Below are 27,359 nucleotides of genomic sequence, written 5' to 3'. Positions count from 1 at the left end.
TAGTAACGAAAGTAATTTTATGGTTGGGGCTCACTACAACATGAGGGACTAACTGTATTAAAGGGTCTCAGATTAGGAAAGTTGAGAAGCACTGCAGAAAAGGGCTGCAGATAGATTTAAAAGTAGTTAAGATTTAAAATGTACAGAGATCGTGTTTGCTACGTGAAGTGGGAAGAGTGTGTGAGAGTAGAGGAGCAGTTATGAGAGACTAGATAAACTTAAAATCACACGCACAGACAGACAGAGACACGGACATGGGGACACGGGAGCTACAGGACCATTGGGATTTTACAGGACTGTTTAGGATTTTACAAGTGGAGACCCCAGTTGGATCGAGAACTAGGGAACGCTGAAAGATCGATAGAAAAGGGGCATTCTTGGCACTCTTGTCTCACGGGTGTCTCCGTGACCCCATCTGTCTGTCTCTCTGTGTGTATGTTTTTAAGTTTTCAGCCTAGTTTTGTAGTGTATAGTGAGTAGAGCGCGGAATGGAACTGGTGGGTTTTTACAAGTGGGGGCCCCGCTGGGATGTCGGGAATTGGGGAGACATGAGGAGAGCGCCCTCAGAAGCCTGGCCAGCAGTAAGCAAGTAAGAGTGATTGATGGTGTGAGGGAAGATTGAAAATGGGTGCCAGTTATTTTGTGCAACGATTGACCAGTCAATTGGTAGTTCTTTTAGAAGCAGGGCACCAGAATTAAAGTTTTTTAAAATAGTAACATATACAAAAAGTCATATATACACAGAAGAGACATTTTATTGTATGGCTTATTGTATAAGCCAGCATAAAAGGTATCTTGACTTTGGGGTTTGAGTCTAGGGATTTGTTGTGAACCAGGACCCCCCTGAAGGGTCACTGTGAAATAACCCCCAAGAATGCTGCACCCCCACTCAACAGAAAGTAGTTTAAGAGAGAAAAGCTACTCCCAAATTCCCTAAAAGATTGTTTAAGTGGGGCCCCTTCTGCGGTTCCGGAGCAGCGAGCCTGCTTCCCAGAGTTCTGGTCTGCTCAACCTGAAGGTTGTAAATGTCTTAAATTAGTCAAACAGCAGTTAACCAAAAGCCCATCTAAGTTATAATGATTATCACCAGCCTTTGCTTCTGCTGGTCTTTTGCACAGCCTTGCAGCCCACTGCAGTCTTTTGGCAGGAGGGACCTATTCTCTGGGTGCACCGACCAGCTTATATCAGTAAAGGCTTTCAATTGTTCTGTGACTGTTATGACATCCTTCATAAGACAGGAATTTCTTACAGTCCCCAGGGACAGGCCATAGTGGAACGGGCTCACAGAACTCTCAGACTATATTCAAAAAACAGAAAAGGGGAAGTATAGTAGTATAGTACGCCCCAGGCATTTGGCATTTAGCATTCTTGTATCAAGGATGACCCATGTCTCCATCTCTGTGTGTCTCTGTCTCTGTGTTTATAAGTCTCGTCTTAGTTTCCAGCTCATGTATGGTCTTGTAGTGACACAGGAGCTACAGGACCGTCAGTTTTTACAGGAAGACGGAAGAATGAAGAGCAACTGACCAGCATCACATCTTAAGGAAACAAGAAAGGCTAAACTAACAATGGATGCTAAAAGCAGAACAGAGCTTAGTATAACTGAAGGTAGACTGAGTATTTGAAGATGGGGAATACTACCTTTAGATAGTTTCTACTCTTTTATTCTGGCTTAAAGGAAATAAATTTTAGAATCTGGACTGTGACTTCCGTGCTCACAACCTCCCAATTCCGTCTCTTCTGCTCAGAGTTGAACTCAGTTTGGTATGCTTGGCCTGACCCCTGATTCTCTCCATGGAGGCCCTTTCTGCCTTAGATCTATTCTGGTCCTGCTAGCTCTTGATAATGTCAAGTTCATCATGTCTTCAGCATCCCGCTGCCTGCTCCTCTGGAATGTTCTTCCTCAGCTCTTGTGCGTCTCATGAAAGCAAAGGCGTTATTTAGATTATGTCCTGTCTTATGCCTAACACCTGGAATATTGCCTTGTGTTTAAAATAGGCGCAGAACTGTTTAGAGTGGAAGAGAGGGACCGTAGGGACAGTTCCTTTACCCCTTGACCATGAGTATCATCACTTGCAGAGTGGTGAAGGTCGATCCGTAGTCTTTAAGCTTCCTTTTCAGCGTTAGAAGTCTGAGTATTTCTTAGCATCTCCAGTAAATTGTCCCATGATTAAGTTTCATTTTTCTTTTGTTTGAGACAGGGACTCTCTATGTAGTCCTGGCTTTTCTGGAGCTAGGCTGACCTCAAATTCACGGAGATCTGCCTGCCTCTGCCTCTTGAGTGCTGGGATTAAAGGTGTGTGCCAGCACATCTGGCTTATAATTATTTTTAATATTTAATTATTTGCTGTGGTGTATGTATAATACTTAGAATATTAATGCTTTAAGACTAAGATACAATTATAAAAACATTTTAAAAAATTTATTATGTATATAGTGTTCTGCTTTCATGTATGCCTACATGTCAGAAGAGGGTACTAGATCTCATTAAAGATGGTTGTGAGCCACCATGTGGTTGCTGGGGATTGAATTCAGGACCTCTGCAAGAGCAGCCAGTGCTCTTAACCTCTGAACCATCTCTCCAGGTCCAAGATAAAATTTTTCAAAAAAGACTGAGATAAAATCAGTTCTGTGATGCAATACGTGAAATCCCTCAAGTCACTGAGCTGGGTAAAATTGTGTGACAAAATGAAAAAAAAAATGGGGTTAGGATCACAGTGCTGAATTCTTTCAGTTGCACATGAGGAAGGACCTATAAGATCGCATGTGATTATAAATCACCAGTTACCTACAGTAAGTACGGTGCTCTGCTTAGGGGACCCCAGGAGAACCTCCCGATAGAGCTGATTGCAGGAGGGCTCCAGTTTGCATTCACAAGCAGTATAGTGGAAACTATAATTTTGGAACTTTTTATGTGTGGCACATACCTGTGGTTCACCAACCTCTCTGCCAGCTGAGGACCCGGCACCCTCAGATGTCCCACCTATACTCACAGCACCGGGACCCAAGGCAGGAAGCTCACACTGCCACTATACTGCTAAGGAGTCCTGGATCTCACTCGAGAGATTACCATGCTCATTTTTCTCTTCTGACTCAGGATCCCATGTTCTATTACATCGTGACCTCGTCATGTCTTCTTAGTCTTTTCTGTCTGGAGCAGTTCTTGGCACTGGAGAGAATGCTGGCTAATTATTTTGTGATGTGTCCCCAAACTGTATGTGCATGTTGTTTCTTCGCACGACTCCTTGAGCTGCTAATCTAAAAGACATTCGTTGTGGGACAGATATGTCAGCGTCTCTGACCTTTACTTGTGGCCTAATGTGCTGTTTGCAGCGAGCTGTTTTGGTATGAGGTTTCGTCTTTTTTATTGTCACCTATTTGCTGTCGTGTTTGCACACACCCGCACTATAGATGTTTCCTTTTACTCTTTCTCTTTCTAAAACTGAATTCCTCAGTTACTCCTATACATTTGTCTATATTGTCATTATAAAATCTTTTTACATAATTGCTGTATTTTTTTTCCAGTTTCAATAGTAATGGGAATTCCTACCGTGAAGAGAGAAGTCAAATCTTACCTCATAGAAACCCTTCATTCCCTTATTGATAATCTGTATCCTGAAGAGAAGCTGGACTGCGTTATAGTTGTCTTCATTGGAGAGGTAATTCCTTGTTATATTATTTTTCACCGTATGTGATCTGAGAATTAAGATGCTAATCAAATATTTTCATGTGCTTTTATAAGCATTTAGACCAGCGGTTCTCAACCTATGGGCTGCGACCTCTTTGGGGAGGTTGCATATCAAATGTCCTGCGTATCAGCTATTGTGTTATAATTTAGAAGAGTAGCAAAGTTCCAGGTATGAAGTAGCAACAATATAATTTTATGGCTGGGTTCACTACACCATGAGGAACTGTATTAAAGCAGGTATTAGGAGCTATTTTGCATTTCCCTATGCTGTCATAAGGAAGTGTGTTAGGCAGAGAGAGAACCACTGCCCAGAGGAAGTATTGCCTTATTGGATTTTGGAATGGGGAAGGGCTGGAGGTGCAGCTTAGAGGCAGAGCGTTTTTGTGCCACCAATGAGATCTAGGTCATTCTCCCTATAAGGGAAGACCTTTAGTATGTCCCCATAAGTCCCACTGTTTCAGAGTTGTTTCTTTTCAGTTGAATATGGTTTTAATGACAGAGTAAACACATACATGCTACCAAAATCAGTCATACAATGAAACTTGCCTATTTTTCTTCATACAAATGTTGGTTTTCAAAAACAATTCATCCTATGGCTTGTGTGTGTGTGTGTACACACACACACACACACACACACTAGAGGGTCATTCTGTATATGTTATTGCATTATGAACATTTTTCCGTGCCAAAACCAACTTTTTTTCTGTCTTCCAAATATTTTATCGTCTGGTTTCAGAATTATTTTTTTCAATTTCCGATGTATAGGTGAGTTTTTAGAGTTCCTGTAGTGATCAGCAACAGCATTAAGTATTTATTTAAATGAAGTGTGTATCTGTATAGTAACTGACTTGACACTACTTTATAAATCTGGTTCAGGACCCAAACACATTAAAATATTGAGATGTGACCGACAGTGCACTGGAAAAGTTGAGCCACTTCCTCTCCCAGCCGTCTATCAAAGAGCTCATTTCTTTTTCCCAGATACTATTAAAATATTAAAAGCTGGTTTTTATTGTCAACTTGACACAACCTGTGAGTCACCTGGAAAGAGGAAACCTCAAGGATGGCCTAGATCATATTGGTTTGCAGCCCTATCTGTGACAGACTGTCTTGAATTGATAACTGATGTGGGATGGCCTAGCCCGCTGTGGGTGACACCATCCCTATGCAGGTGCTTCTGGGTTTTATTAGAAAGCTTGACCATGAGCCAGAGAGCAGTGTGATTTCAGCTTCTGGTCCTGCTTGAGTTCTGACTTGACTTCCCTCAATGATGGCCTGTGACCTGGAAGCATAAACCAAATAAACCCTCCCTTGCGTTTCTTTTGGTCAGTGTTTTTTTTATTCTTATTATAGCAATAGAAAATCAAATAGAGCAATTTGATTTTCTTATTTGATGGGTAAAAAGTAACACATTGGCTTTTGCCAAAATAGCTCAGTTTGGAGACTGGTTGAAAAGTAATTCTTTGCTTTTATTTAATTTGGGTTACTTTACTGTATGGATTAAATGTAGGTTTGTAGATTCTGACCACTTGATTTATAATTGTTTTTCTATAAGCTTTGCTTATTTTTTATGCTTTGATTTGTAAGGAGCTTCTATATACAAGGGGAGCCAACTCTTTGAAGTAGTTTATTTGGTTATTTGTATTCTTTATGATTTTTTTTCCTTGCCATTCATGTATGTCTGCCCCTGGAGATGAGCACTACTTCTTTGGAAAGCAGCTAAGCAATGACTATTTATATTGAAAGTGCACTTTTGAGTCAGCATTGTGCTTGTAAAAACCAATCTAGTACAAACATTTGCAATTTCAGAAATATATTTAAGCAGATAGACATATATATATATATATATAACTCAGTGTGCATTACTGAAATAAGTAAGAAAAATTATATCTTGGTAAAACTCTTTATAGCTAGCAGATGCCTTGAGTCTAGGGATTATGCGGTGACGCCACTTTCTGCAAGGTACATTTTTTTACAAAGTTGGAATTTATTTACAATGAGAATATTATTGTATAGTGTTAGCAGCACTCCAGTGTCTAATTAGCCCCTCTTCAACTGTGGTGTTTGTCTTCCCATCTCCATAAAATTCCAGTGCTTTCTAGTCTGTCATGAACAGAAGAAGTGAAATGTTTCACTGGATTTAGCCACTAGGCAGTTCAGAATCATTGTTGAGTGTGCTTGTGTCTCCATGGGTTAGTTAGAAGTGTTTCCGTAGGAGTCCATAAGGCACTAGTAACAGATACATCTTCTGTAGTTTTGACCATGATTTGTACAGGATAACTGGAGATCTTCAGATATCTCCTCAAAACCAGTTTCTCCTTGCCTACTCGATAACATTATCCAGATGTCTAAAGGGCAGTGTAGCTGTTTGAATAAGAACGACCTCCATGGGCTCCTAGGTTTAAATGCTTAGTCGCCAGGGAGTGGCACTGTTTGAGAGGATTAAGAGGTGCGGCCTTGTTGGAAGAAGTGTGTCACTGGGGTTGGAGTTTGAGGTTTGGAAAGCCCATGCTGAGCCCAGAGTCTGTCTTTCTGCCTGTGGCTCAGAATGTAGTTCTGTACCACTGCTCCAAGGTAAGGCTGCAGGCCGCCCTGCTTCCTGCCATGATGATAATGGACTAAACCTCTGAACAATGGTAAGCAAGCCCCCGGTTAAATCCTTTTCTCTTATAATAGCTGCCTTGCTCATGGTGTCTCTTCACAGCAAGAGAACAGTGATTAAGACAGACAACTCTCAATTTGTCCAGATCTAAATTAGTCTAACCTCTCAAGCTGCTGCTCTTCCAGGTATCCCATATGCTCACGGGAGTTCTCTGTGTGCAGCGCTAGTCACTCCGTGCCCAGTATGTGGTACAGATCAGTGTGTTCTCTGTTCTGGGTGTATTACTCCATTTGAACACTGCCTCTTCCTTTCTACTCCCTTCTTGCTCCATCCCAGCTGATCACCTTCTCTGACGCTATCTCTGATCTCCCATTTAAATTAGTGATAGCACTAACATATTTATGAAAAAAATACATGTCCATATGTACACACCCATATATATATATATATATATATATCCATATTTCTAAGCAGATCAGGAATTTCTGTGAAGACATGCATTATCTTTAGTTTAAATATGTGAGGAGAGATTAAGAATGAAAAAAGTGCTAAAGATGCTGGGCATGTTGGTGTGTGCCTGTAAACCTGGGACTCAGAAGATTGAGGCAGGAGGATTGCTGGGAGTACAAAGCCAGCCAAAGCTAAACAAGACTGTTTCGAAGTCAAAGCAGAGTACTAGAGTATGGGGAGTTCGTGTAGGTCACTGAGGGCTGTGGTCTTTTCCCTTGTCACTTTCTGTTCTTTATATTTTTATTTACTTTCTTTTTAAAATTTAAAGCATTTATTCATTTTAATTTTTAAATCATTTTTGTTTTTGAGATTGTAATTAGATAATTTCCTCCTTCCAGTGCCTGCCCACATATACCCTTACTTGTTCTCTTTCAAATTCATGGCCTCTTTTTTGATTAACTGTTGGTATATGCACGCATGCATGCATGCGTGCATGTGTGAGTAAATATATAAATACAACCTGCTCAGTCTGTATGTTCCTTGTATGTTTTCAGTGCTGGCTGACATTTAGTATTAGATAGCACATTGTGTGCTCTTCCCTAGGGAAGACTATTTTCTCCTGCTCTTGGCATTCCTTAGTGGCCAGTAGTTTGTGTAAGGTTGAGGCCATGTGGTCTTTCCTCCCATCCTCTCTGGCATGTCTGTTGTTGTCTTTGTTTGGCTCATGTTTAAGTAGCCACGCTGATGAGACTTTCTCTCGGAGTGTAGCTTTTGACATACCTAGGAGACAGGATCTCACACTATACTCCCTGTTTCTCTGGCTCTTAGGACCTTTCCACTCCTCTCATGCAAGAATCCCTTAGGCTCAGGTGCAGGAGTTGTATTGTATGGTTGGTACTTTTCTAGTTTTTCTTTTAACTTAGAGTTTAATTATAGCATTTAGAGTATAATGATCTTTTGTTAATGATATGCCTCACATTACTTATTTTTTGCTCTTATTCTATATACTAATACACACACACACACACACACACACACACACAAATTCTTGTATTTTTATCACTCAAGATCATTTTGGCCAAGTATTTCCTCATAGTGTGGTCTGGGTTTTAGCAGACTGTTTTTCATGCCTTATATTTGGGGCGTCCCCCAGCTATAAACCCTGGTGGAATGAAGTGTCTCCGCCTTGCTATGAAACCTAAAAGTGCCAGCCGTTTGCTTTATGGTTTACTGTTCTCATGTCGCACTTTGCATAGGAGCCTCTTTATTTTCAGATGCCAGAAAACCCAAAGGAAGTAACAGGGAAATCTAGCAAGACATCTGGACAGAGGATCTATTCATATTTAGTGAGATGTCTCAGCAGGTGAAGGCGCTTGCCGCCAACTCTGGTGATCTGGTTCAGTCCCCAAAACCGTCATGGTGCACAGAGAGAAGTGATTCCTGCTAGTTGTCCCCTGACTCCCACATGTACACCATTGCACCTTCCCTCGCTCCAAGTAAATACATAAATATTTAAAATCAAATATGAGGGAGGGAGGGAGGGTCAGATAGTCATTCCGATGACAGACTGTGACGTAGATGGCATTGTCATGTGCCACTTTATTCCTTGCTCTGTGATTCCTCACCGCATCTTCTCATCATGGTTCCTCAATCCAACCACAGCCCCATGCATTCATCCAAGCCATCTTTCAGTAAATCATTTTTTTCTATCTGTTCTTGCAGAATCTGTTTCTGCTGCCTGCAGCTAAGATCCCATGTCCTATGTGATGGGGGGGGTAGGGGGGTGTCTTTTTTTAAAGACAAAAATCTTAAATTTTTTAGACTGCCACCAAACAGAGCAGGCAGTTGGTGGGGTTACAGGGCTATGTTGATGGCAAGGTGCTATTTTGGGTGTGTTGGAGAGATTGCATAGGTTCTTTAGGCAGTGTCAGGTAGGATGCAGTCAGAATAACTGACGAGCAGTGATGTAGGAGATAACTGTAATGATTGCCAAGGCTTTGGAAAGAACCTTAGGTAGCATGTCACTTTATCCATCTCCATTTGTGCTGTTTGCGTGGAAATATTCAGATCCCTCCCTTTAATCTTTAAGGTCCCAACTGTAGAATTTGATGTTTTCCAATCCCAGGGCCAGTTTAGCATGTTGTGTGTAGAGAGCACGCAACACAGTCAGCGTGAAGTACCGAGTGGAGAGAACTCCTGTTTCATGGTTTCCACAGACAGTTGTGGGAGAGAGTTTGCTTCCGCTTTAGTCTTTTGATGGCTGTACACAGTCTGTGTTTACATAAGGGTGTGTGCCTTTGTGCCATCTTCAAACTCTTTGACATAAATTGCTTTAACAGTGCCAGCAGCCAGCCTGTTGGCAAGAACTGACAAATTGGGTCAATTTATAAGTGAGAGTTGGTCAAGTTACAGTGGTGTATTAGTTGGCATATGCCAGGCTTTTCTATTGTAAAGATGTTCTTCTTTATGTGTTCAGTAGTTGTCTTGTGGTGGGCAAGACTTTTAAGATCAGGGAAAGGACCTGCTTCTCATCAGAACGTCAGCAGCGTTGACTCAGTACCCCCATGGCTCCCTGCAGAAATGACTGCTGTGTGTGTTTTATTTCCATCATCTTTCCATTTGTTATTTGGAGCTCCTTATACTCAGTTGTAGATAACAACCTGCTCTGCTTTGTTAGTCAAGTCGTGCACGTGTTGTTGTGGCCATTGGGCTGATCCACCTGCTGTGCCCTAGCTGTTTCTCTTCACTTTGTTGCATCAGAATAGTTTTAAGCTAATCGTGTGTTTTCCTGGCCCTGAACTTGGACACTTTTTGAAGGAACCTGCTGCTTTTTATTCAAGGTGGGTTTCAGAAATCAGGATCTGGGGCCTTGGGGATGGCTCATTCAGTAAACTGTATACCTTATGATCATGAGAACCCGAGTTCAAGTTCCCAGAACCCACATAAAAATGCCAGGTATGGTGGCACACACTTGGAATCATAGCAATAGGGAGGCAGAGATAGGGGATTTCCTGGGATTTGCTGGCCAACCAGTCTAACCTAATTTGTGAGCTTCAGGGTAGTAAGAGAATCTCTCTCACAAGAGGTGGGTAAGCATTATTCCTGAGGATGATGCAGAGTTGTCTTATGTTCCCACATGCACATAAAGGTTCCAGATAAACGCGGATATATAGGAACACACATACACACTATCAAGATCTTGATTTGGCATGTGCTCATTAGCTGAGGGACCATTTTTTTCTCACACTTACAGTGTAGATCCTCCCATTTCTGTATAATTTTATGGTCCTCTATGGGTATATTAAGTCGTACATCTATCCTACATTTTTAAATGGTATTGCTGGCTCTAGTCTCATAGGGTTCACTCTAGCCTTTCCTCAGTACTCAGTAATTAAACCTTTCTCCACAGTGAAGAAACTGGTTGTCAGGATTCACAGTGAATCTACTTAGTTCTTAAAGTTAAATGAGCGTAAAGTCAATCTCTAGACTAGCACATGCTCAGAACGAGTGTGCCTGATTTGTCCTGTTTTGTTTCTCTAGCCTCAAGGTATCCAGACTGCTGTTTTCCAAAGGTGATTAGCTTAGTTTTCTCCATCCTTGTCCACTTTGGTGTGCTTATATTCTTCATTCTTCAGTGTGAATATAGGACAACGATATCTTCTGCCATTGTAGTTTAGCTGGATATAGAAACTCTGAGTTACTACTCCCTCCTTTTTCCTACCCCTCCTTCTTTCATGTATTCTCGGGTACTAGTGCTGAAGTTAGCTAGACAGTCTTTCATATTTCTCATTCTTTGGTATTTGAAACCCATATTTTACCTGGTTGCTCAATTTATTCTTTTTCTATTCTTAAAGCCCGGTAATTCAGCTGTAATGTAAGTTTTAGTTGCAGGTATTATGGGTCATTATTTCCTTAGCACAGTGTATGTTCTTTTGGCCTATGGAGCTAAGTCCTTAATGTCATAAAGTATGTTATTTTTTTCATGTGAAAAATTCATGACGTAAAGTTGAAAAATCTTTACACAGAATACCTGCACACTTACACTTAGACGCTTCCATTCGAGTTTTACTATTTTTGTCACATTTCACTTCATCTACGCCATCCTTTATCATTAGCCCATTTCTTAAAATTGTATATTTTGTGATGGGTTTGCCGGATTTCTTAGAAATAGGTTTCCCTATTTCTTAGAATTGTTTTTTTTTTTTCGATTTTGGTTATGAGTTCTTTAATACATAAAATGGATACCATTCTTGTCAAATTTGTGTTTGAATATTTTTTCCAGTCTGAATGTCTGTCCATTTTCTTCATACTGCCATGGTGGGCAGATTTCTTCCACTGCGACTGCATTCTGTGAGCTAGTGAACCCTTGCATATATCACAAAGACCTGCACACTGTCATGCTTTTAACTTGTGCATTCTGATTGTGTCCCATCTTGAGCTAACTTTCATTAAGGTATAAGGTAGTGTGAAAGATCCCTGGTTGTCAGGTACTCATTATTGCAATTCCCTGTGCTGAGAAAGCACTTTGGCTTCTCTGGTAGATTTATCGAAAACACAGTGGCTGTAAGTGTGGGTCTTTTTCTCCCTGGGTTTATTTTCATTATCTGGATTGGAGCTCAGTCTCATGCTGGAGCTCCACCACCTCTTAAAATCTGCATGAATTATTGACGACCCATCAAGTCTAGTCCTGCAGGGTTTTTTTTTTCCAAGATTGCTTCAGATATTGTAGACCCTGTGTTTCCAAACACCTTGATAATTGTCACAGTCCCTTCTGATGCTAGATCTTGCTTCTTAGTGGCAACAGCTTCAGCTAAGTGTGGTTTTCTTCATTCTTTTCCTTAATGGTCAAGTCATTGCTTGAGAGTTTCTTTTGCTCCCCCTCTTCTTCCATTTGCCTTTCTCTGTTCTCTCTCCTCTCTCAATTATTTTATTGATTTCTCCCCCCTTTTTTCTTATTTTGTGTTTTGCTTCCATTTTTATGAGTCATTGAAGGGTACTGGGTTTCAGGCTATATTGGCTGAGGGGAGACTGAAGGGATAAAGATGTGTTCTAGACCAATTATATTATTTTAATTTATTATTCTTTTACATAAACAGATTTACCAACTTCTCTTTAAGCCACAGAGCCTGATGCAGACTCAGTTGGTCTCTGTAGTTCTTTATGTCACCTCTGATTATCGAAACGAAGTCAGATCCCCTTTTGAGCCTGAGACTTTCAGTTGTTAATATTTCAAAACGAAGCCTGTGGTTCTCATGTCTGGGGTTGCTGATAATGGTGTGTGATTTCCAGGAAGGAACATGGGAAAGCTTGTTAATTCTTTTAACCACTCCAAAGCTTTCTAAGCTTTTCTGATAGACACCTGAGTGTGCTTTTAGCTCAGGGTTAGTTACCTGTGTATCTTTTACCTTTCTCTTCCCTGAAACACCTAAGGAGCACTCCAGATTGGCCCTCACTGTGGTTACATTTTCTCAACTCTTGTTTCTCTTGTTGAACAAGGATTTGTTAAAATACCGTGTTGAAGCAGGTAGTGGGGATAACAATAGATAATCCCCTGAGCTGGAATTTGTATGAGAGTATTTCTGTATCGTTGGCTCGCTCTTTTTTGGAGGGGGCATTAAGTGGGTGTTTATATTGCTGAATGGTCCAGTAGCACTCTCCCGTTTGCTCTGCTGATTACTCTCCTGGCTGTGCTTTTCCTTCCCAGCTCCATTTCCTTATCTTCCCCCGTTTCCTTGCTTCTGAGACCTCCTGGGTCTTTGAGCTCTGGCTGTCTGGCAGATGAAGAAGAAATGGTCCCTGTGACTCTGTTCTTTCTCTGTGGCATTCATATCTACACTTCTCTTAGTATTACTTTTCTACTTTTTGTTTTTTAAAGATGAATGTTGGTTGGAGATTTTTGTTTTAGTAATATAAACAGTTCAAAGCTATAGGCTTCTCTTTTAAGTACCACTTTGGCTATACTCCAAGTACCTTCTTTTTTTCAAGATTAAAGATTGGTGTGTGTGTGTGTGTGTGTGTGTGTGCCTGCCTGCCTGCCTGCATGTGTGCGTGCATCAGAGAGAGAGAGAGAGAGAGAGAGAGAGAGAGAGAGAGAGAGAGAGAGAGAGACTGAGACTATGAATGGCAATGTGCATATATGTGTGGTGCCCGTGGAGACAGATCCCTTTGGAGCTGGAGTTACAGGTGCTGTTTGGCATGGATGCTGGGGACCAAACTGAGGTCCTCTGCAAGAGCAGTGTTCTTTAACTGCTGAGGTATCTCCCTAGCTCCTTTTTATATCCATACCTTTTTGACCTGCCCTTTAATTTTTTTTTCATTCAGATCAAAATACTTTCTAAGTCCCTGTGTAATTTTTTCCTTGACCCATGGGTTATATAGAAATGTATTTTTACATTCTTACCTATTTGATAATTTCCCACTATTCCCTCTGTTAACTGATCTCCATTTCAACCCCTGGTAGTCAAATAGCATAGTATGTATGGTGTCTGACCCTCTCAGCCTATTGGTTGACTACCCTGTCCTGTGTGTGCCTAGAGAGAATGGATTCTGTGCTCAAGTGACATATTTTTATATAGACGTTTAATAGGTTAAGTTGGTAAGTTACTAGAGTTTAGGGTTAAAGTCCCACCCAGCTCCAGAGTCCCAGTGGGCTTGCCTCAGCCACGCATTCAGGTGATCATTGTTGAGAACTGAGAGAACTTTGCTCAGTCAGCATGGCTGTGTGGGGCAGAACAACTGAAGGGCTTCAGAACCCCGAGTCTGGGGACCAACAGAACTTTAGAGATTTGGTAGAGAAGAGAAACAAACGAGGCGGAGTTTTTACTCGACAACAGGAAATCTGGTTCAGGCTGGTGGTCTTGAGATCTTTGTCTCAGTTCTGATTTTGCAAGGCACTACGGTGAAACTCATCTCCATCATCATTTGAGGGGGCAGTCTGGTTTCTGGGGGGTGATTGCTCCTGCTCTGTGGTACAGCCCCAGCATCAGAGGTAACTGCCTCTATGTGAGGGGCGATTTGCCCTGCTGTAAGGGAAGTTTCAGTCCACTCATAAAGATACTTGTTGATCAGTTCTGTTGCTAAGAGCATGAATCTGGAGGAAAGATAGAGTGGCAAAATAGAGCCTGCATGGGGTGGATGGGGAGGGAGGCCAGTGGCTGGAGCGTCCACAGTTTTCCTGAGTGCTCTCTATCTGTGCTGATCTAGTTGGCTTTTTTAGTTATAAATCATAAACATGGTTATTGAGAAAATGTACTTATTTCCTGTCCGCTAGAGTTTGTTCACGATTGAAGAAGTATTTTCTGAAGAGGTGATAAGTGATAGGTTTATCAGTGAGTGAAATAAAACCTTTCCACTGAGATGTCTCGAGAGGGTGCAGCTCACTAGAGAATGGGGCAGGGAGGTGAAGAAAAGGGAGGTAATACATGGCGGCTGTGGAGCAGGCTTATTGGAGCAGTGAGGTCATTTGGGCAAAGGCCTGAATCATGCGCCGTCGAACAATATGAGCAAGGGCCCAGGACTGCAGGGTTGCTGAGATGTTTGAAGAAAGAGTTTCAAGAGGGCTGTGAGTGGCTAGACTTCAGCAGAGGGGGGGTCAGAGAAGAGTAGGGTTGGAAGGACACAGAAGACTTCAGGTCTTCATGGGCTCTGCTTTTGCTTTAAGTCAAGGATAATGGTAAAGATTTTCAGTTTTGCGAGTCATGTGGTCTGTGTTAAAACTGCTAAACTTGCCATCTTTAGCCTGCAAGTAGCCATGAGTCATACATATGTGAAGGGATGAGGTCATGTTCCAATAAAGTTTGACTCAGGCTGGGAGTTAGTCTTGCTGACCGTTGCTCCCTTGTGGGAATCCCCTTGAGAATTTTAAGAAGAAACAACATCTGATAGGTAAAAAATACCTGTTAAGAAAAAAAGTACGTGTATGTATGTCTGTATGCACATATGTCTGTGAGCCATGTGTGTGCCTGGTGTCCTCTGAGGCCAAAGGATCTCCTATTACTGGAGTTACAGACGGTTGTGAGCTACCATATGGGTGCTGGAAATAAAAGCCAGGTCCTTGGGATGCACAGCCAGTGCTCTTAAGTGCTCCACCATCTTTCCTGCCCAACACTTGACACTTTTTTTTTCTTTTTTCTTTTTTTGGTTTTTCGAGACAGGGTTTCTCTGTAGCTTTTTTAGAGCCTGTCCTGGAACTAGCTCTTGTAGATCAGGCTGGCCTCGAACTCACAGAGATCCGCCTGCCTCTGCCTCCCGAATGCTGGGATTAAAGGCGTGCGCCACCACCGCCCGGCAACACTTGACACTTTTAAAAGACATTTTTAAACCTTCTAATTTTGGAAGAATTTTACAGTTAAAGGTTTTAAAAAATTACAGGGTGAGCCAGGCAGTGGTGGTGCATGCCTTTAATCCCAGCACTCAGGAGGCAGAGGCAGGCGGATCTCTGTGAGTTCAAGGCCATCCTGGTCTACAAAGTGAGTTCAAAGATAGCCAAGGCTACACAGAGAAACCCTGTCTCAGAACATGCCCCCCAAAAAAGAGTGTTCCCCCACTATAATGCTGCAATTTAAGTAGCTACAATAGTTACTAAGATTAAGAAATTAACAAAGTGTAATAGTCTTAAAACACACACACACACACACACACACACACACACACACACACACACACACACACACACACACACACACACACGGTTTCTCTATGTAGCCCTGGAACTCACTCTGTAGACCAGGCTGGCCTCGAACTCAGAAATCCGCCTGCCTCCTCCTCCCAAAGTGCTGGGATTAAAGGTGTGTGCCATCATGTCCAGCTATACTTTAAAAATTACCCCCCACACACCTTTCTCTCACTGTTCTCTCTTTTAGTGTGTGTTTTCATTCTATATCCACACAGAGGTCAGAGCACAGCCAAATACTTGTAGTCACTTGTTTGGTGCTTTTACCCACTGAGCCATCCTGTGGGCTCAGTGCTTGCTTGCTTGCTTGCTTGCTTTCTTTCTTTCTTTCTTTCTTTCTTTCTTTCTTTCTTTCTTTCTTTCTTTCCTTTTCTTTTCTTTTCTTTTCTTTTTTTTTGTGATGAGGTCTCACTATGCAGACCCACTAGCCTTGAACTCACAGAGATCTACCTGATTCTGCTTCCCTGATGCAATTAAAGGCATGTGCCACCATGCCTAGTCTACTGGCCCCAGTACAATTTGTGAATTCATTTGGATTTCATGTTGCTACTGCTACGATCCTCTCTGTTTCCACATCTGTTGTAGCATCCCAGGTTGCATCCAGTAGTCCTGAATCTGCGGTTTCTTCTCTCTATGATAGCTCCTTAGGAATTTGGATTATTTCTATGAGTTCTGGTCTCCCGTGTGATAGTGTCTCAGCTTGAGTCTCTCTGACATGTTCTCATGATTACACCATGGTTGCAGGCCTTTGGTGAGAATGTCATACTTGGCTTTTGAAAGGCTCCTATTGGCAGCTTTGGTCAGGACAAAACCCTTGTCATGATCCAGGTGAGCTTTAGACTAGGCTATTCCAAGAGGCCCTAGAGGTGGTCAGTTTAGGAACAGAGTTGAATCTAGTGAGTGCTGGGGAGTGTGTGGGATGTCTCCTGTCCCCTGCAGACTGGAGGAGATAGAAAGGCTAGGGCAGATGGACTTGAAATGAAGAAACAGTCTCTTTTCCTTTTGTCTAGCCTTTTAATTTCCTCTTTCTGACACATTATGTTACAGCACTTGACTATTTTAGAAACTAGTAAAGCTCACACAAATACTATGGCCTGTGTTTGTCTTTATTTAAAGTAAAAAAAAAAATCAAACATTATGTGGGCAATAATACTCTTGTCTCAGATCCAAGGAAATGAGATTTCTCGTAAACTCTCAGCTCCAGTTGTGAACACATGGTCTGTCCTTGTTTTCTTGCTGAATAGTTACAGTACAAATTATCTTTCTGGAATTCTCATTGGTTCTTTAATATGTAAAATAACATCTGTTTCTGGCTATGGTGGAGTTCCTGACATAAGCAGCTAAAAAGCTAAGATAATGTCTGAATGGATGTTCTGAGACGCTGGACAGTAGACTACACAGGGTAAGGCTGTCTTGGACATGGAAATAAATGTCCCTGAGCCCCAGCTTCCTACCTGGTGGCACGTTCTGCGTCATAGCGCAGAAGGGAGAAGACCAAACTGAGCTGTTGGGAAGAATCTCAGATGAGGGTTCTGAAAGGGGGATAATGACACAGAAATAACCCCTTGAGGCCTTTGCCAAGTCAAGATACACAGGAGCGGCATAGAGGAGATCCCTACGGCTAGGAGACTAGTAGAAGCTGAGCAGTCAAGTCAGACAAGAGCCGAGCTTACCAGCCACAGTGGCTGACTTGAGCAATTTGCTTGGCCCCTCCAGATCCATTTATGCTGTTTATGTATGTACGTATGTGGGACATAAATACTTTTCCTCCTTAGATAGTGGTTTTTTTTTGAGACAGGTTTTCTCTCTGTAACCCTGGCAGCCAACCACTGTGTAGACCATGGCCTCCAACTCAGTAATTCCAGTCTGTGTTTACTAAAGTAAAGTAGAGGTAGATCCTGGTCTCTCCTGGCCTTCAATTGCCTGGAGCATCTTTTAAATCTCTTCACTTACTGTGTTTGTAATTGAAGACAAATTGAGGCAGCACACTGTTGGGTCTTGTGTGTGTGTGTGTGTGTGTGTGTGGTGTATACTGGTGTATACATGTATGTGTGTGAGAGAGATATAATTCCAATCCACTAAGTCACTTTCTCATTATAGTCCCGAGTCTATTCACATTCCCAGCACTCACTGATAGGTAAGGATTCCTTCTGTCGTGTTTCTCATGGTTTTCTGGTCCGGCTGGTCCTTTGTGTCTTCCTTTGTGGTTTCATGTTGCTGGGTGCTTTGAATGCTTTCTATTTTTGTTTCCTGCTTCTGCTCAGAGTTTTGCTTTGCAGTTCCTGTGAGGCACACAGAGCAACCTGATAAACTGTGCTCAGACAACTCTGCGCCTTTACTCCCTCCCGCACTCTGTTTCTGATGTTTATCTCTCGACACCTTACTCTCACTGTCATTAATAAACGTTGTACTAAGGGCTGAGTTGCTTCGTAAACACCAGCACAGTCCGGGAGAATGCTGAATGCGGCCACTTACCACCGAGGTTGTTCTTTGATATCTTCTGTGCTGCTTTGCCTACTAGGATGTCTGTGCACCACTTTTGTGCCTTGTGCCTTGTGCCTGAGGAGGCCAAAAGAGGTGTCTGATCTCCTGGCACTAGAGTTCCAGTCAGTTGTGAGTCACCAAGTGGATGCTGGGAGCCAAACCCGGTAGGGTCCTCTGGAAGAACAGTCAGCACTCCAACCATTGAGCCATCTCTTTCTCCTAATTATTAGAGACCTTTTATTTTTATTTAAGGAACTCATTCTAACAAGTCCTGTAAAGAGATGAACTTAGGTTCTGTCTCCATGTCTTCACATAAAGTGTAGACAGTTGTGCTGTGTAGGGATATGGATGTGCATGCACGTGCTGTTGTTGCACATGTGGGGATCAGAGAATGACTTCGGGGATGTGCTCTTTCTCTGAGTAGCTTCTCCTTTTCTCTGGGAATTGAACTCAAACTTGGCAGCAACTTAGTTGCCTTACCGCTGAGCCTCCTTACCAGTCCAATTTCTCCAATTTCTGAGAGGCAGCTTTGCAGGGTGGTGGTGTCATTTCTTCCCCCTCAGCTCTTTGGATATATTCCTTCATTTTCCTGACTCGTAGGGTTCCTGCTATGAAGCCTACAATAACTGTATTTGTATTCTTTCACGGGTGCTAGATTTCTTATCTCTTCCTGCTTTCAAGATTTTCCTTTGTTTGGAGTTTTCATAGTTTGGGTTGGAATTCACTGGTGACCCCTTCTGCCAGTACATGGATGTCGGCATATACACTGAGATTCTAACTTAGTGTTTTGAGATAATCTTACTGAGTTGCTTAAGCAGGCATTGAACTATCAGCCTCCAGAGTAACTAAAATTGTAGACCTGAATCACCAGGCACGGACAATTTTATTTCTGCATAGTCTTGTGAAACGTCTTCTGACTCTTTGGCAGTCATGTTTGATAGATCTGTTTCTTTAGAGTTCACGGTTGGAACTGTAGTAGACTTTGCCGGGGGAGGGGAAGGGGTGGAAATGCACCTGATCCCTCTGTCCCTAGAGTTGTTTTGGGAAACAGCTCCCTCTTCTGGTCCTTATAGGTGTTGCTTAGTAGGGATAAAACACTCTTGGGACTAGTGTGTTATTCTGGAAGGGCCATCTATCTGGTGACACTGTGGACAAAATTGCGAGTCTCTGCTTAGGTGTTTTTCAGGTCGGTCGTGTGGCTACTTGTAGCCCAGGCGTTCATAATCACACTGATTGTCACCTGCAGCTGGAGAGAGATGTAAGCTGAGATCCTGGGTTAGGCAGAGCTGCTCTTCAGGATAAGTCAGTTGAGAGGCGTGGTTAGAAATGCACACTTGAAGATGATTTCTCCATCAGGGTGCAGCTGTGGGTGGTTGGTGTATACTGTCTGAGTTCAGACAGCTATGGCCCTGAGCTGCTGTGTAAGAGTGTGGAGCTGGGAGCCTTGCTCCCAGGCAGGGTCTTTGGAGGGCTTTTTGACTGAGGGGAGCCACTGCTTTGACTGCATATGGCAAGCATGTCTACTGAGTGTCAGTGACATGTGGAGGCACGTGTCTCTCTGCTGGGGTAGGGCCACTGGAGCGGCCTCTGAGGCTGAGCATGAAGACCAGCTCTTTAGGGATCAGTTAAATTTCCTCGGTACTTCTGAAAGTGACCAGTTCAGGTTTGTGATTGGGCTACCACGTCAGCTGTTGGATAAGTATTTCAGATGGCAGTTCCACAGAGTGACTTCACATTCTTTGATTCTGTCTTACCTAGGTGCTATAGTTAGATGAGCCTAGAATGGGCCTCCTGGGACATGTCTCAAGAGGCTAGGGCATCTGGATTTTTCCTTTAGAGAGTTGTGACCCAGGGACATCCTTTCCTTATGGCCTTGGGTTAAAGGAAGTGACACACTGAAGTAGTTCTCCAAATATTGGGGTCTGCGAGATTGCCAGTTGAGATTTTCCTGGTGGAGAAGACTTCCGGTTCCTGCTGATGTCATTACCTCTTTGGCCCACCCTTGTATGTGTTCAGCTTTTGTACATCTACCCCCAGATGAAGTGGAGCGGTCTTGTCCTTCCTCAGCTCTGTATGCGCGGCATGGCATGCTGGTTCTCTTACTGTTTATGCGTTGCTTTTGTGTGTATGGTTCACGTTCTATTCAGTTCATAGTTTAAGTCAAGCTGGTCTGCTGTCATGCCAGTGTGTTTAAGAACAGTTTCATAGCCCTGAAAAAAAAATCTGTTCATCTGTTTCATCAGCCTGAGCCAGCTGCTAATCCACTTTGGTTGCCAATAGTTTTCCCTTTGGGATATTTCTTATCAGTGCAGTTGTACAACGCACGGTCCTTTTGCATTGTGATTTCTTTCATGTCACGTGTCTTCAAGATTGATCTGTGTTCAACATTTAGAAGAAATATCTCTTGCTGAGTTTTTTTGGTTTTGTTTGCTTGGTATCTTTCCTTCCTTTTTTTCCCAACAAGATTTCACTATGTAGCCCTAGCTGGCCTGGAACTCTGTAGACTAAGATGACCTCTAACTCACAGAGAGCCACCTGTCTCTGCCTTCAAAATCCTGGGCTTAAAAGTCGTGTGTAGGTCAGAGGTCAAAGTCCGGCGTCTTTCTCTGTCACACTTGGTATTTTTAAAGACACCGATCCTGGAGCTCACTAGCCTGACTGTCGGTTGAGACCCAGGGTCCTCCTCATCCCCAGCCTTGGGATTTCGGGTACGTGTTGCCATAATTGTCCCTCATCCCCATTTGGGTATTAGGCCTTTGGGCCTTGTGCTTGTTGACTGAGCCATCTTCAGCCCGTCTTTGCTTTTTATGCCTATTTAATTCCCAACTGTCCAAGCATCCCATTCTTGGAGTATACACATTCCCAGTTTTCAGCTGACAGATTTGACTGATTCCTTCTCTTCTATTACAGTTTTCACATACTGTTTAAAATATCTTAGGCAGCTGGAGAGACAGTTCAGTGGTTAAGAGCACTGGCTGCTTTTGCAGAGGTTCCGAATTTAATTCCCAGCACCCACATGATGGTTCTCAGCCGTCCTTGGTTCCAGTTCTAAGGAATCTGATGCCCTTTTCTGACCCCTGCAGGTACAAGGCATGCACATGGTGCACAGATATACATGCAGGCAAAATATCCACACACTTAAAATCTTAGACAAAATGATTTTTTTTACAGTGAGCAACTCTGAGTGCTCACTCAGCCTTGCCCCAGCACTGAGGGAGAGGCCAGGAGAAGTCCCATTTGAAAGATTTGACTAGTGTGGCTCAGTGCTTCTAGACTGATTACAGGTTGAGCTTTCCTCAGAGGGGTCCCACTCCACCTCCCAGTCTCCAGTAGGTATAGAAAGGTTCTCTTGCATGAAAGGACACCAGTCACAGTTGTTTACAAATCTACTACTAGGTATATGAATAGGTAAGGCAAGGATGATGCGTCGTATTCTGTAAGGATCCCTTTGCTCATAAAGTGACTTACAGTGCACATAACAAACTGTTCACACACAATTCTTCCTGGTTCTCTGTTTCAGATTAACCTGCTGGGAGCAGAGGGCAACCTGTTGCATCTTTGTATTCCTTTGTGCTAGACAGGCGTATCACTTTGCCTCATTGAGTGTTTATCAGTTGGGTTTCAGGATGTTTCTAAGCATTTTGTAGTCTATGCAAACCAAGTTTGGCTACACTCTCCAAAATCCTAGACTCAGATACTCTTTGGTAAAGCTGTGGGTGACTAATTTAAGAACAGATCATTGACATTTGGGTTTGCCTAGGTGGAGGAGAGCAGTTTGGTCTCTGGTCCTGTGCTGTATCTCTAAAATTCTTTCTTAAGGGTTTGAAGAATGTGGGATTATGCTGATACTTTGTTCTTAAATCGTTAAGCTTAATAAAAGTTAAAATTTCCATTAACAAACATTAAAGTTAAATTAGGCAAAAATGCATATTAGTTTTTAATGAGATTTTCTTATTACTTTCAGTGTTAAGCTGTTTCTTTTTACTTGTAAGTGTTAAATATATGACTGCCTTCATAACGTTGGTCAGATTTTATATACCATTGATTTGTCTTAATAGTTGACCACATTTAAGTTGTCACTGAATTTTTAATGGATAGAAAATTGTGCTGGCTAGTTTTTGTCAACTTAACACAAGTTAGAAGTACTGGCAGATGGAGCCTCAGCTGAGGAAAATGTCTCAGTAAGATCAGTCTGTAGGCAAGCCTGTAGGGCATTTTCTTAATTAGTGATTGATGGGAGCTGACCTAGTCCACTGTGGATGGGACCAGCCTGGGCAGGTGGTCTTGGCTCCTGTAAGGAAGCAGGATGAGCAAGCCCAAGGTGTGCAAGCCAGTAAGCGCACCTCTCTGTGGCCTCTGCATCAGCTCCTGCCTCCAGGTTCCTGCCAGAATGTTCAGTGATGGACTATGATGTGGCCTGTAAGCCAAATAAAGCCTTTCTTCCCCAGTTGGATTTTGGTCATTGTGTTTCATCACAGCAGTAGTAACCCTCACTAAGAAAAGAATATTAGATTTTCAGTTTTTGGGTTGTTTTTTTTTTTTTTTTTTTTTTTTTTTTTTGATCAAACCTAGGGCTTGGTTCATTTAAGACAAAGACTCTACCATTGAGCTACATCCTCAGCCTGGATTTTTAATTGCTTGTAATTGAAATATGACCTTCATTTCTAACTGTGGTTATTATCTTCCTGATTTGAGTTCTCAATGTCATGCTGCTTTTTATTATATAAGTTTATTTAATATAGTCTCTAAGGTTTCTTCCACCCCGCCCACTGCTCTTTTTAATAAAAGAGAGAAAGCTCAGGGGAGCAACACAGGCTGAGCAGGCAGGTAGCTGCAAGGTAAACCTTGAGCCCCAGTTTTGTTTCATGGTTCTGAGCACTGGAGTCTTTGCCTGCAGCAGGCCACTTCCGCTGCTGTGCACATTCGCTACTTCAGAGTTTGGATTTTCAGGAGAAATAGGAATTGCTTCATGTTCTAGTAAATTGAGCATCAGTGATTGAAAATAATAAAACTTATACATTTGCTTACTGTAATAGCTTGTACTTAAGGACATTTACAGGTGCGGTTTCGTAGAACAAATGTCTAAAAAGTTAAAATGACATTTTCAGTGTGTAATTCATCATTTGTGCCACTTTGAGTTTGGCTTTAAGAGTGAAATAAGGGACTGGAGAGATGGCTCAGCAGCTAAGAGCACCGGCTGCTCCTCTTGAGGACCTGAGTTCAGTTCCCACACCATGGCTTACAAACACCATGTTCCAGGGGATCTGATGCCCTCTTCTGGCCTCCAAGGGCAACACACACACACACACACACACCACACGTGTACATGTGTACACTAGGTGCACACACACATATACTATGCAGACCAACACACACAAAATAAAAATCTTTTTTTTTTGTAAAGTGAAATAAAAACGATAATGTTTTTCTCTCTTTCCCAGACAGATCTTGATTATGTTAACAGCGTTATAGCGAACCTGGAGAAAGAGTAAGTTTTCCAAAGCACAGAAATGGAAATATTTTCATTACTATTATCTTTGGCTCCTTTCTAATTCATTTCTCTGTTCACCCATGTCATTGACCCTTTATATTCTTATTAAGTAGCTGTATATAAACCCCAGTGTCTGGTGGGTAAATTGTTTAACTCCATTGTGAAAAAATTTGAATAGCATCTGCATAGAACACTACCAGCTAGTTGTCTTTACTCTTGGAAGAAGAGAGAGAGAGAGAGAGAGAGAGAGAGAGAGAGAGAGAGAGAGAGAGAGAGAGAGAGAGAGAGAGAGAGAGAGAGACAGACAGTCATAGTTGTACAGAACTGTTTGAATCCTCACCCTCTATTCACCAAGCAAATTTGTTGTCAGGACAGGTGTTAAAACTGAGCCATATCCAAGCATGGTTTTCTGTCCTGCCAAGATTGGGCCCTGGTTTACTGTGGGCAGGGGACAGATGCGGAGCTTAGGGAGTTTCAGGCATTGGCATGTTTATAGTATTCACTTGCCAGTTTTAAAGTTAGACTTGACAGGTTTCTTCTATGAATTTTATCTGGTTTTACTCCTAAAGGGCACATTTTCTACTCGACAAGAAAGGCTTAGGACGTTGGAGAGAGAGCCCAGTGGCTGAAGGTCCTTGGTCATCTTGCAGATGACCTGACTTTCAGTTCCTATACTCTAGCCTCGGGGAGTTCTGTCACCTCTGTTCCACCCCGAAGTCCCCACCAACATACACATGTAATTAAAAATAATACAAATCTTTTTTAAAAGACTTAAAAGCTGGAGTTACTTGCCATACTTAAAATAATTTCTCCTTGTTAATCAAAATATGAAAGCTGGAGATTTAATAAAATATTGTGTATACTTCAGAGTCAAGTTGTTGCCTTAAAATTTTTCTCAAGTGTAAGCCGGGCGGTGGTGGCGCACGCCTTTAATCCCAGCACTCGGGAGGCAGAGGCAGGCGGATCTCTGAGTTCGAGGCCAGCCTGGTCTACAAGAGCTAGTTCTAGGACAGGCTCTAGAAACTACAGGGAAACCCTGTCTCGAAAAACCAAAAAAAAAAAAAAAAAAAATTTTTCTCAAGTGTAGCCAGGCGGTGGTGGCACACGCCTTTAAACCCAGCACTGGGGAGGCAGAGGCAGGCGAATCTCTGTGAGTTCATAGGCAGCCTGGTCTACTAGAGCTAGTTCCAGGACAGGCTTTAAAAAAGCTACAGAGAAACCCTGTCTCAAAAAAACAAACAAACAAACAAAACAAAACAAATTCTCATGCTACATTCTAGGCAGTCTGTAGAAATAAGCTGGTATAGACAATTCCTTTAAAGAAGCAGGGAATAATGACTGATTGGCCTTCCCATCAACCTCTGCGGCAGTTCTACGGGCTCCTTTAATATGCAGGGAAACCAAGTCTAGAAAATGAGTGCAATACATACCCCTGGCTTTTGCACAGAGGCCGACCTTATAGAGTACTGGGTGAAGATTTGCAACTATGAGACAAGGAGGTGAATGAGAAAGGAACCACAATTAGTGAAAACTGACTAAAGAGCCTCAGAAAGGGCTTCTCAGTCCAGCACCGCTGATAGGCAAGGTGGGTCTTGGTTGAAGAATGTATAGCAGGATCCTTAGCTCTGTCCAGTAGATGTCAGAGAATCGCCACTAGTGATGATGAAAATACCTCCAGGCCCCATTGAATGTTCCCAGGACGGATCAAGTTGCTATCAGTTAAAAAGCCCTGGTTTGGAATGATATATCTGAAGCCTACAGGTAAAGCTTCCTGAATATTGAAGAACTTTGTCTTTCAATTTGAAAACAGTCACATTTGTTGATTTGTGTGTATATGCATACACATGCTGTAGTCAGAGGAACCTTTGCAGTTGTCTCTCCTACTGTGTGGGTCCCAGGGATTGAACCCAGCCCTTCAGGCTTGGGGGGCAAACACCTTTATGACTGAACCATCTTACTAACCCAGAAAAATGGAAGAACTTTGATTTTTTTTCATGAGTAATATATTTTGGGTCAGCATGCAGATTCGTTTGTTTGCTTTTTTCTTCGGTCCCCCTCTTTCTGTTGGACCTTGATGTGTTTAGATTTAAAAACGAATCACTTAAAAGATGGCAGGATCACTCTGCTAAGTTCACTGTTTCTCCTCTGACATTTTGCTGTCTTTAAAAAGCACGGCTGAAAAAAAAAAAGAGGAAACTCAAAACTTGTATCAGCAGAGAAATTTGTATTTTCTGCTCAGTGGCGAGCTGACTACATTTAGCACACTATATTCGTCTCCTCATACTCTGCTCTCCTGCTTAGCCATGCGTTTTATGTTAAATGCAATAAGTTGAGCATTAAGACAAATGAAATCCCACAGAGCTAAAATAATACAGCTAACCTTTCTCTTGGTAGATTTTCTAAAGAAATTAGTTCTGGCCTGCTGGAAATAATCTCCCCTCCTGAGAGCTATTACCCTGACTTGACAAACCTGAAGGAGACGTTTGGAGACTCCAAGGAAAGAGTAAGGTGAGCAGGCGCTTTCTTGCTTAGAAGATGTCAGGCACTCATGGCAAGAGATCCTAGGCCATCTTGTTCAGCGGGACAGAGATTCTAAGCCCTTTGCTTAGCTGAACTGAGCTTGGGGTGACTGTTCATTGTGCTCAGCATTAATTAGTGTGTTTCTGTTAGCCACTAGGAATTCACCAAAAAGATTATTACTGTAGACCTAAGTGTGTTTTACAGACATTAATACATAGTATTAGTTTGTTTGCATTTAATATGCTTTATCTATCTCTGGCCATATTCACTTCACAACTCTAGACATAGCCTCATATCTATTTCCTAAAGTAGACTTCGCCAAGCACTAATTCAAGGAGACAGTAAGATATTACTAAAGCAAAGGTTTGTGGATAAAGCAGTCTGGAAAATGCTGGATTGTAGCTCAAAAGTAGAGCATTAGCCAAGCGTGCATGGAGCCATGAGTTCCGTGTCCAGCAATGTGGTGGTGAGTATTTTAGCATCCTTTATGCTGAACTGTCTCTAGAAGGGAATGTACTATCTACAGTGATGCCCAAATTATCTTCACTGGAGAGCCTTCTGTGCACAGGGTAGCTGGAGAGTTAGTCTTGTCTTAGGAGTACATGGTGAGCAAGGCTTCATTGGAGGAAGCCACCCTTTGACTGTCTCTGGGGTATGTGGGGTTTGTGTGTGACAGTAGACATGTAGTTCATGCATAGTCTGAGTTTGCTAACTTTGAGTCTGATTCCTCACCTACTCTGAAACTGTTCGTTTCAGATGGAGAACCAAGCAAAACCTGGATTATTGCTTTCTAATGATGTATGCTCAGGAGAAGGGCATCTATTACATTCAGGTAAGATCCGGGCTTTTTTACACGTATTTTTGCTGTTGTTTCTTTTGTGTTGTTTGAGATTGGGCCTGGAATTTATTATGTAGACCAGATTGGTCTTGAACTCAGAGAAGCCTCTGCTTCCTTGGTGCTGGATTAAAGGCGTGTGGCTTCACAGCACATCGTTCTCACGAGTTAAGTGTTTAAGAGACAGCACAGACCTTCCTCAGTCTTTTTATTTGGTGGTTTTGACTCATCCTCCTCCTCTTCCTCTTCTTCTTCTTCTTCAATAGATTTATTAAAACAGAAAAAGAAATACACTTAGCTTATAAAAGATTTGAAGTGTAAAAGTCAGAATAGATTTTGTTTCATATTTATTTTGTAAAGATGACCACATTCTATGAACACATACTACATATAGTTTAACAAAGTTTGGGTTCAGGGGTCTATGTCAGAATTTTCACGTGGGTCTGAAAGTTGGGAAGGTAGATTAGAAAGCATCTGTTCATTCTGGAAGTTTCTTGTATGTGTGAATGTGTATGTGTATGTGGTACATGTGTAGGGTGCATGTGTGTGTTTACTCATGGGGGCTAGAGGTCAATGCTGGGGCTCTTCCTCAGGTAATCTTTACCTTTTTTTTTTTTA

General features: G+C 42.2%; 1 protein-coding gene across 1 annotated transcript in view; it reads left to right on the top strand.

Annotated features, from left to right (window-relative positions):
- The window catches only part of Mgat4a (alpha-1,3-mannosyl-glycoprotein 4-beta-N-acetylglucosaminyltransferase A), a 91,409-nt gene that overhangs the window by 48,008 nt on the left and 16,042 nt on the right, over window positions 1–27,359 (top strand). Inside the window, exons 5-8 of the mRNA XM_038342655.1 lie at window positions 3,526–3,659; window positions 23,337–23,383; window positions 25,781–25,894; window positions 26,663–26,738. Coding sequence (XP_038198583.1) covers window positions 3,526–3,659; window positions 23,337–23,383; window positions 25,781–25,894; window positions 26,663–26,738 — 371 coding nt within the window. The remainder of the gene's footprint in view (window positions 1–3,525; window positions 3,660–23,336; window positions 23,384–25,780; window positions 25,895–26,662; window positions 26,739–27,359) is intronic.

The sequence above is a fragment of the Arvicola amphibius genome, chromosome 9 (genome assembly GCF_903992535.2).
Source record: "Arvicola amphibius chromosome 9, mArvAmp1.2, whole genome shotgun sequence".
NCBI classification, from domain to species: Eukaryota; Metazoa; Chordata; class Mammalia; order Rodentia; family Cricetidae; genus Arvicola; species Arvicola amphibius.
Note: the sequence above shows the minus strand (reverse complement) of the source record. Positions and strands in the feature narration are given on the sequence as shown.